This window comes from Plasmodium berghei (genome assembly GCF_900002375.2).
Source record: "Plasmodium berghei ANKA genome assembly, chromosome: 13".
NCBI lineage: Eukaryota > Apicomplexa > Aconoidasida > Haemosporida > Plasmodiidae > Plasmodium > Plasmodium berghei.
The window spans coordinates 722261-734332 of record NC_036171.2 but is presented as its reverse complement, the minus strand read 5'-3'; the positions used below and the strand labels follow the sequence as shown (position 1 = coordinate 734332).

The 12072-nt window shown below is 23.7% G+C and overlaps 2 protein-coding genes across 2 annotated transcripts; both read left to right on the top strand.

The window, feature by feature from the left end:
* Positions 1 to 1702: 1702 nt before the first annotated feature.
* On the top strand, positions 1703 to 6833 carry PBANKA_1317300 (RAP protein, putative; the record flags this gene model as incomplete). The annotated part of the gene is made up of 2 exons (XM_034566760.1): positions 1703 to 6480; positions 6638 to 6833. 2 exons carry the CDS (start codon positions 1703 to 1705, stop codon positions 6831 to 6833), a joined length of 4974 nt encoding a protein of 1657 aa, XP_034423325.1.
* A 1006-nt stretch (positions 6834 to 7839) lies between these two features.
* On the top strand, positions 7840 to 11752 carry PBANKA_1317200 (NAD(P) transhydrogenase, putative; the record flags this gene model as incomplete). Its single annotated transcript, XM_034566759.1, has 3 exons — positions 7840 to 11286; positions 11430 to 11541; positions 11706 to 11752. The coding sequence occupies 3 exons, from the start codon at positions 7840 to 7842 to the stop codon at positions 11750 to 11752; spliced, it is 3606 nt and encodes a 1201-aa protein (XP_034423324.1).
* Positions 11753 to 12072: the final 320 nt, after the last annotated feature.

The following is a 12072-nucleotide window of genomic DNA, read 5'->3' as shown; positions in this document are numbered from 1 at the left end:
TATATAGAAACATGTACGTTATATATATTGATCGTGGATTTAATTCGATATAATATATGCGCATAATTAATATTCACTGTATTATATATTTTAAATTTTAATTTATATAAATGAGGCTTATAACATTTTTGTAAAAAATAACAAACACGATTATATATATTGTATTCTTTTAGGTACATTTTCACTTTGGTCGAGATCTTTTATATATGTGTTTTTAATAGTGGGGAAAATGTATGCACTTTAATTGTAGCAATTTATATGTAAAATATATTATATATTTTAAACGTTAAAAAAAAATATAAGGAATTTTCCATAGCTATATTTATGTAATATATGCTATGCATATAGTTATACGAAAAAAAAATTTATTTACTTGAATTCAATACAACATGAAAATATTTTGGTTATAAAAAAAGCTATAGCCCCATATAACCCAATATTTTTTTTTCATCTCTATAATTGGTAAAATATATATAATAAATATTTAATAAATAAAAAAATATATTATAGTAATAAAATAAAAGATATAAGAACACTTATTATATAATGTTGTTAAAGCCATATAAATTTATTGGGAATTATCTTGACATACTATGAAAGTAATACATATTTCATTTGTGTTTAAATACAAAAAATATATAGCTGTTTTTTTCAATTTTTATAACCTATTATTATATAATACTAGGGCAATTGGGAAAACAATGTAGCTTGATATTATAACTTGTAATTTCCAAAAAAATTGTCACAAATATATACGTATTTTATTAAGGAAAATATGTATATAATATTTTCAAAATAATTTAAGATTTCCATAAAGATAAAAGTCTGATAAATGTATTTTGTCAATAAAACTTTATGTGTTAGTAATACATATTTTTTATAGCGAAAGTAATATATAAGAGCAAATAAAATTTAATAAATATTTACTAGGATGTGAAACGTTTTTCCTTTTTAACTGTTTATTTTGAAAACACACACCATTGAATATTTTTCAATATTTCCATATTTTTGAGATAAAAACATGTGAGCATGTAGACATATCTTATAAGTTATAGGTATATTATTTATTAAAATGTCACAAAATATTTTTAACCATTTCTATATTATATATTCCTTATGTTCGTTCTATAATATATCATATGGTAAAATTTTAAGAAATAATAATATCTTAATGGTAAAAAAAAAATTATTATTTACATCAATAATTTATTGTTCTTCAAATTTAAGATCAAATTATGTTCGTAGATTTCCTAAAATATATAGGAAATAAAAGATAAATAAATTTTGAAACAATTAAGGGATATTTTTTTATTTCCCCTTTTCTATATATGTAACGTTTTTTGTTCGGCGTTGAGCGTGCATTTACTTGCTTATATGCATATTTTCTCTCTATTACATTTTATTAATTTATTTATTTTAGTAAGTGTAAGTAAAAGTTATTTCCTTTAAATATTTCAATTAATACTGTACATTTAAAAAATTTTAAGTTATATGATCACGCAAAGGCATATTTCACTATATAGAGTATTTTTTATTTTATCGCTTTGCGCTCATAAAACTGAAGTAAAAATGGGGTAAATGCTTGGAGGAAAAAATGAGCACATAAATAATACATACAAAAATATGTCAAACATATATAGAGAGATTGCCTACATATTGAAGCGCCTTAAATAATTACTGTGATAACGAAAAACAGGATTTGATGATGAGAATTTGTGGATCACTTACCAAATTACGGAAATTACGAAATCATTCTTATGAAAATGTTAAGTTCTTTACAACAATAAGAAAAAATCGAAAGGATACATTGAAAATCGTTGCAAAAATAAATAAGGATATTTTAAAAAGTGGCAATGTTTTAGAAATAATAAAAATAGTAAAAGATAATGAAAAAAATACGAATATAATTAATCATGTTACATTTCTCCATAGGTTAATGCAAATAATACATCAAAACAATAATGATGCTAGTTATGCTAAAAACAAAAAATATATAAATATAGAAATAGAGAAAAGGATAAAAATTATATTTGCCTATTTAAGCAATAACAAAGAAAATTTAAAGAAGGTGAATAATTATAATAAACGATTGTTCTCATCTTTTGTTTGGTCGCTTAGCAAATATTTTATATTATTAAAAGAGAATGCTCAGGATTATTTTTTTAAAGGGGTAGAAGATTTTACTTTTCAAGAATGTCCAAATTATAAGGGAAAAAATTCCAAGATATTTACTAATCATGAGAAAAGCGCAAATAGCAATAATAGTACCATCGTTAATCACATTGTAAATGTTGAAGATCCTAATAAAGGCTCGCATATATGCAAGTTCAAATGTGAAAGGATATGTAAACAAAACATAACTAAAATAAAAAGTAAAATTTTTTCAAACTTGGACTGGAAACAATATGATAACCATATACAACCAAAAAATAATATTCGTGAGGGAAATCACATAACCCTTTCTAATGTGTATCTAAATTTGCTATTAAAATATGCAAATACGTATTTACCACATTTGAATCCATCAAGACATGTTCTTCTTCTTTGGTCTTTAAGTAAATTAAATAAAAATTCAAAAGAAATTCATGAAAATTATTATAAGCAAAGTTTAAATATTATCCCACAATTAAAAGATAACGAATCAATTATTTTATTATATTCATATTCCTATGTAAACTTTAAAGTCTTTGATTTTTATCAAAAAATAAAAAAATTAATTATGAATAGAAATATCCATAAAAAAATTGTGTATGAAAAAAACTATGAATCATTAATTAGTATGCTTTTATCCTTTTCAAATCAAAATATTTTTTTTCAAGATTTATACAAGAGCACAATAAATAGTATTTTAGAAACAAATAACTTTTTGAGCAATTTACGAAAGAAAAATTTAATAAGATTTATATTTTGCATATTCAAATTACCACACATATACTTGCAGAATGAGAATACGTTTGTTAAGAATCAAATTGAACCCATTTCATTGTGGAAAAATGTTATTTTATATGAACTGTTAAAAAAAAAAGTTATGAAAAAATGTGACAAACTATTTCCATTAGATGAAGATATAAATTGTTCTATAAGGAGAAATAGTTTTTTTGACACTATTTATAAGGATAAATATCCTTTAGGAGATGTTATTTTATTATTGTGGTCTTTGAGTCTTAAATATATATATTCAGCAAAATTATTTTTATATACTTGCATTAAATTAAACAGTTTATTAAAAAGCTACAATTTTATAAATAATTATTTTCAGATGTTAACAAATTTTTATTTATCCTTATTATCACTTATGTTAGAAGACCAAGATTATATTAATTTATATTTTAATAAAAATGAAGCTAATGCATTATCTCTTTTATATGACTATTTGAGCATACATATGGATAAGTTTGTTATTTTAAAAGACATAATAAATATGAATACAAGACATAATAATGATGTTGAAATATCAAATATGCAAGAAAATATATTTTATATTATAAGCAATTATTTTAAATCGTCAAAAAATGTAATTGTATTGTTGGAATATAAAAATGTGATAAATATATCTATGGATATTTTATTATATAGGAATGAAAAATTTCATCATATTAATTTGCCTAAAAAACAAAATGATCATAATTGTTCATATATATCTTTTTTAGGTAAAAACAGTTTTAAAGATACCATGTTAGGCCCATATTTTCCTGAAAAAAAAATGAACCAAAAACATATATGCACCATAAATAATTTTACAAATTTTATTGCAAGAAAAAATAAACACCATAATTTACAAAACGATTCACCTGCTTTATATTTAACGAATAGAAAAAATATACACACAACATATGCCCGTTTTTTTAGTACTATAGGGAAAAATGATATTGGAGAACAATTTTATCACCCAAATGAATGTATTAATTTGAAAAATTGTGTTGCATTTTCATCAGAAATAGAAGGTACAGTAAAAGACCCCGAAAAAGCCACAACTAATATGTATCGATTTATCAATAAAATAAAAAATATATCTTCAGAAGAATGCAGTGATCAACTGAAAATAATATGTAATGATTTAATTTTTTTATTTAGCAACAATTTTATATATATTAAGAAGTACGATGTAATTAGTTTTTTTTACAAATTTTCATCTTTTTTCCCGATATTTTGCAAAATGAAAAACCAATTATACAACGCAAGCGAAGTAGTAAAATTGTTTTCTTTCTTTATAAATTTTACTACTTTTACATTTTTTCCATATTTAGAAAAAAATATAAACAAAAACAAAGAAAGAAATTTAAATCTATTTATTGATGTATGTTGGACTTATTTTAGATATATGAAATATTTAATAGTTTTATCAAAAAAAATAAATCTGAACATAAATATGTCTCCTGAATTGGAACAGATAAACACCATTATTTCAAATGAACTAGATAAAACTCAAAATATATTCAACCATACTATAAAAAGAAAAATAACTGATGGGAGTATGATAGCAGAATTATCTTCAAAAAATATGTCCCTTCTAATATCTATATTTTTACACCTTAAAAATTCAACTGATATAATAAATTATTTACAAAAAAATAACTTTTTTAATATAAAATTTTATATAAAAGATGTTATATGTATCTTAAGTGCTTTGCTTAAATCTGATTATGCATGGAAGGATCTTGAATTTTTTTTTTGCAAAATGTTTGTAGAAAATATTGCATATTCAGATATAAAAAATTTGGTGGAATTCACATATTTGTGTGCTGAACTCAAATGCAATCATGACTTTATAAAGTCTGCTATTCGAAATAGAATAAATTTAATTATTAATTTGCCAGAAATTGGAGAAAATAAAAAAAGTGAGGAAGGTATAGAAAGTAAACAAAATATAAAATGCAGTTGTGATGAAGTTGCTTACAAATTTATTGAAAATTTTACTCCTAACGAGTTAGCATTTTTTGCGAGAAATTGTTATAGAATGCACTGTTTTGACAGGGCCTTCTTTGATTTATTATGTGACACAACAATGAAAAAATTAAATTCTCTAAATTTGACAAACGCATGTATAATTCTACCCTGCCTTTCACGTGTATATTGTATTAAAAACATATGGAAAAAAGGTGATGAATATGCTGGAGAAAAAAAAGAAATCATTAATAAAGAGATAAACATAAAGATTGAAAACAATGATTATTTAGAAAAAAATATATCCAGTTGCAGATACAAGATACCTGAGTCATTGAAAGTGTTAATAAAACATATAGAAAATGAAATTATCCAAAAAAACAAGAACATTAGCTTACACAATTTATGCTATTTTATGGAATCGATAACACTACTTAAAATCGAAAATAAAAAATTGTATAACTTATGTATAAATGAAACATTAAAAAAAATTCAAAATTTTGTATATAATGAAAAAGAAATAAAAATTATAGGAAAAATATTGTGGTGTTTATCTTATTACCATAAAACAGAATATTTATTTTCACACAAAATTATTAATTTTCTTTTAAAATATAAATTATATCAATATCCAATACCTGAAAATTTTATTTCGTTTTTTTTGTACTTTATAAAATCAAGAGTATATAATAAAAAAATATTTTATAATATTGGAAGGTCCACTATCGTAAATATAACCATTAATAATTATTTTACAACATCCGAAGAAAAGAGATCAAACATTAAGTTAAACGTAATTACTGAATTGTATGCTACTATGGCCTGGGCTTATGCCTTTACTTATTTCCATAATGGCGATATAGAAATAGCCAATTTTGATGCATACACAAATATAAAAGGAAATGTAGGAATATTTGCCTCAAAAGCGGAAAATAGTTGTAAACATTCCGATAAAAATTATGATAACAAGGAAATAAGCAAATGCAAAGGTATCGTCAGTGCATCGAACCATGTACAGTTGCGCTATACTAAAAAGGATGAAATGTTTTTGAAAGAAATCTATGATTATATTTTTAATGAAATAAAAATTTTACACAAATATAGAGAGCTTTCATTTTTATTATTAGCAAGATATTTATGGGGAGTTTCTATTGTAAATTTGATAAATGATGATACAATAAATTTTATTAATATATATAATTGGAATGAGATAAAAATATATGAACAAAATCCTATGTACCTTCATATGGTTTTTACCTTATGGTTACGGTTAAAATATTATTATGCACACTTGAAACTTTCGAAGAACTTCCTTAACTTTATAGATAAAATTACACATATATTAAAAAAAATATATATAAAAAACGGTTTAAATAAAGATAATTTATCAACATTCCATGTGCAAATATCTAAAATTTTAGATAAGTTTAATGTTAAATATACAAACGAATATATAACTAAAGATCTGTTAATAATAGATATAATAATAATACTTAAAGAATGTAAAGAAAAAATAGCTATTGAAATTGATGGTCCTTCGCATCATTTATTAGATTTGAGTGATCTCCATGAGAATACTTCAATAAATGATAATAAGTTAATTATACATATGCATATAACGAAAAATAAACTAAAAGTTATTAATACTTTGTTCAATAATTAAAGCAAGCTTTTATATTAACATTATTTTATTGTCTATACATTTCATATTATATAATTATTCTCACAATTTTACACATATTTTTTATTTTAGGAAATACCTGCAATGTGGAACGACATATTTTAAGAACTTCTTACTTAAAAAAAACGGATGGGAAGTTATAAACATTCCATCTTATGAATGGAACAAAATAAAAAAAGAAGATCGAGATTACTATATAATTCAAAAATTATCAAATTGCAGTTCATCTCTCAAGCGATATTTTGTAAAGAATAATGAAATATTATGAAAATTCTGTTCATATTAATTATTTATTTTTTTTCCTTAGCAATTTTATATTCCAAATATATATATATATTGATATATACAATTTTTTTTTTATCAAATTTAGTTCTTGAAAGGCTATTGATCGCTGCACATAATTAACCACATTATGATTGTAATAAGGATACAAAAAATACACGTTTATCCTTTTTTGGAATAATTTGTGAATATATTGGTCTTATTATATATGAAAAATAATTTATTATTTATATGTTTTTTTTGATTTTAGCGCTGTTTCATTTTCATTTATTTGTTATAAGACTATATATTTTTTCCTGTTTTTTTACTTGAGCGTTTTACTTATTTTTCTATTTCGTTAATTTGTTATTTTATTTATCATATTAATTTTTTTTGGAAGGGTGAGGGAACAAATATTTCCCCCTAATTTTCCCTTGTTTAGTAGACATATAAAAATGACGTGTACATACATACAAAAATAGAAAGACATAAAGAAAAATATATAATATCATATTATATATTTATTTTAATGAATATATTTAATCATTGTATAATGTGCCTAGATATCGAACAAATTTTATATGAAGTTAATCACATAAAAATCTACCAAAACAAATTTGTGATTTTATAAATATATGAATGCCATAAAATTTTATTAAAATTATCATTATATTTTGTATTCTACTTTATTTCTCTTTTGAATTATGATTTGATCATATTCTTGTTTTCATAGAATTATGAAAAAAAAAACTATTATAAATGTTTCGCTTGTGAGAAAATATGTTTTCTTACAGAAGAATATAATTTACAACTTTTTATTTAATTTTTTTGTTTTTTATTTGTAAATTTTTGTTATATATATTTGTTTGTATTTACAATCATTGTTTATGCATCTTACATAAATTGAGAACACTCTTATAAGAGATACTAAATTAATTGACATATAATCACGTAATATATATATAATTTTTTTGCGACCACTTCAAAATATACATTGATAAACGGGATAAAGGATGATAAAACTCATTGGGTTAATTGTTTTGTTTTTGCATCTGATTGGACATAACCATTGTAGATTAAATTTGAGAAATAATCTAAACAACTACTATGAACAAATAAACGAAAGAAACAATAATAAGAGAGATAACAGTTTTCAGATAAAATTACCAATAATTAATTTTCCATCTGAGAATAATATAGACTATAATTATAAAAAAAATGATAGAAAACAAGAACACACCATTTTATTGAATAATGATAAAATAGAAGCTCCGTCTTATTCGTTCATACCATCATTATTAAATTCTATTTATTTGTTTTCGTCGATATGTTTTATATTATGTTTAACTGGATTAAATGATCACAAAACATCAAAGCGAGGGAATGTATTAGGGGTTATTGGTGTATTATCTGCAATAATAGTAACATTTAGTCAAGTTGGATTTGGATTTAGATATGAATTATTTTTTTTGATAGTTACCCTATCTACATTAATAGGGATATATATTGCACATAACGTTAGTATGGTCCATTTGCCTCAGTTAGTTGCATTGTTTCATAGTTTTGTTGGGCTAGCTGCTTTATTAGTTGGATTTTCAAAATTTCATTCAGAATATTTTGAGAATTATGAAATGAACACAATATATTTAGTGGAGATATATTTAGGAACATTTATTGGCGCAATTATATTTATTGGTTCATTAGTTGCATCAGGAAAATTAAGTGGAATCATTGATAGCAAGTCATTACAATTAAAAATAAAAAAGTTGATAAATATTGTCGATATTGTTATTATTATAATATTGGGGTATTATTTTATAAATATAAAATCTTTTTATTTAAAAACCATTTGTTTATATATTTCATTATTTGTAGACTTATTTCTTGGTTTCCATTTAGTAGCATCTGTAGGTGCAGCAGATATGCCTGTTCTTATAAGTGTATTAAATTCGTATTCTGGTTTTTCTACAGTAATAAGTGGTTTTTTATTACATAATAATTTGTTAATAATATCAGGATCGCTAATTGGTTCATCTGGAGCAATTTTATCTTATATTATGTGTATAGGAATGAACAGAGATATATTTAATATTATATTAGGTGGATGGGATAATTATGAAGTAAACTATGATCAAAAAGAAGGTGATATTAACAGCGAATTTATTCAAAACAAGGATAATCATGACGCAAAAAAAAAAACTAAATTAGTGAATTCAACAACACATAAATATGTTGCTGAAAGTTTGATCAATGCTAAAAACATAGTTATTGTACCAGGATATGGTACGGCTATAAGTAAATGCCAACGAGAATTAGCCCAAATGTACACTATTTTAAAATCTAGAAATATCCAAGTTAATTTTGCTATACATCCAGTTGCCGGAAGAATGCCAGGACATTTGAATGTACTTTTAGCCGAGGCTAATATACCATATAATGCTGTTAAAGAAATGAATGAAATTAATTCAAAAATATCAAATGTTGATTTAGTTTTAGTTGTTGGAGCTAATGATATTATCAATCCATCTTCCTTAGATCCTAAAAGTAAAATCTATGGAATGCCAGTGATTGAAGTTTGGAAATCTAAAAAAGTTATTATACTAAAAAGAAGTTTAAGTAGCGGATATTCTGCTATTGACAATCCATTATTTTATTTTTCAAATACACATATGCTTTTTGGAGACGCTAAGCATTCAACTAATCAACTTTTGACGATCCTAAATGATTATATGGGTTATAGGCGATCTGATTTTTCAATAATCAAAGACTCTATAATAAATGAAGACAAGAAAGAAACAAGCTCTTTGTATTCCATTTCGGATAATAACGAAAATAATTATGATTTTGAAATTTTAATGGAAGAAGAATATCCCAAACCTAGAAAAATAATAGGATTGGTAAGGGATGAAAATGCTGATTTATATGTAAGCAGGGATGTATTGGATGAAAATAATGAAGAACAAATCAAACATGCGGAAGGGGATGAAAACCAAACATGGCCAAATGGTATACATAACAAAATCCAAAAATCAGATGTTAATTTATCGATAGTTCCTATTATTCCACATTTCATTCCAAAGCTAAGAAAAATGGGTTTTAGAATTTTGGCCGAGAAAAACATAGGAGAAAAAATACAAATACAAGATGAGGAATATATTAAATACGGTGCTGAAATTGTTTCACGCGAATCCATTTTTGCCAAAAGTAATATTATATTAAAAGTTGATCCACCAAGTGAGAAATTTATAAATAAAATAGAAAGCAACACTACATTAATTAGTTATTTATGGCCAAGTATTAATCAAGACCTTTTAAAACAAGCCGTAGAAAATAATGAAAATAATAAGACAAAAAAGATTAATATTACATATATAGCTATTGACGAAGTTCCTAGATTTACTAAGGCACAAAAATTAGATGTTAGAAGTTCTATGAGTAATTTACAAGGGTATCGAGCTGTTGTAGAAGCATTTTTTACCTTGCCACGATTTAGTAAATATTCTATTACCGCAGCAGGGAAAATTAATCCTGCACGTGTTTTTGTTATTGGAGCGGGAGTAGCAGGATTACAATCAATTATAACTGCAAAAAGCATGGGTTCTATTGTATATGCATATGATCCTAGATATACAGCGGAAGAAGAAGTAAACAGTTGTGGTGGAATATTTATAAAAAATCCAATAAAAATATGTGAAGAAAAGAATATACAAGACGAAGAATATATAAAAATGCAAAATATATTGTTTAAAAAAATTATTAAAAAATGTGATGTTTTAATTTGTTCAGCTTCAATACTTGGAAAAACATCACCAAAATTGGTATCTACAGAAATGATCAAATTAATGAAAAGGGGTAGTGTAGCCGTTGATTTATCTACTGAATTTGGTGACAAAAAAAATAATTGGGGAGGAAATATTGAATGTTCTGTGTCTAATAAAAATGTTATTATAAATGGAGTTCATGTGTTAGGAAGAGATAAAATCGAAAGAAATATGCCACTACAAGCTTCGGAATTATTTTCTATGAATATGATAAATTTGTTAGAAGAAATGGGAGGAGGATTGCAATTTAATGTAGATATGAATAATGATATTATAAAAGAGCTGGTTATTATAAAAGATGGTAATATATTATACTCACCTAATAAAATCGTTGAGGATTTAACTAAGAGTAATAGTGTATTTATAAAAGAAAAAAAAGAAGATATTGAATCTTATTCAAAAAATACAATTATATATCCTACTGGCACGCGTTTAATCGAAACTTTTATCGAATCTGATTTTTACTTTTATATATCTCTTCTTTTTGTAATTATTATTGCTTTTCTAATTGGAACCATGTTTTCACAGTCAGATTTGCATCATTTATTTTTGTTTGCTTTGTCTATTATTGTTGGTTATTTCTGTGTGTGGTCAATAGCGCCATCTCTACATACACCATTGATGTCTGTCACAAATGCGGTAAAAAAGCAGATAAAATGAATATATTATAGCTAATAACACAATTTTTAACAAATTAATGAAATAATAGCCACATATATAGTCTTGTGTACATACATACATACATCCATGCATAAATTGACGTATAATATTTTTTTTCGTAGCTATCTGGAATTATAATAATAGGAAGCATGATTGAATATGGAAGCGGATTTAAAAGTTTAAGTTCAATTTTATCAATGATTGCTACATTTTTATCTGCTGTGAATTTATCAGGTATCGATATATTATATAGTGGCATATTTTTTCTTCACAAAAAAATTGTTATTAGGCGTTTTTAAATTTGTATTTGCTTATAAGTCTATAAAAATATATGCGTATATAATAACATATATGTGTAACAATGTGTGCAAAACTTTTATTGTTGTTTTTATTTTTAGGAGGATTTTATGTCACAAAAAGAATGCTTGATATGTTTGTAAAATAAAAGATTACAATTAAAATTAATTATATATTTATGTATTATTTGTACTTGATTTCACTATTTATTATATAGAACCATTTGTATTATAATGTAAATTTTTGTCAAGCATTTTATGCCAATATAGGGATGGTGGCATTGTTTATCGATTTTTACTATTTGAATATTATCTCGCATGTTGTTTTATTTTCATTTGTATTTATTTTTTGGAGGAATTGTGTTTATTCATCATTTATATTTAATATTTTATATAGTCTATAATTATTAAATGAATGTGAGGAAAACATGTCTTTATTTTTTATAGAAATATACATATATTAGTATTG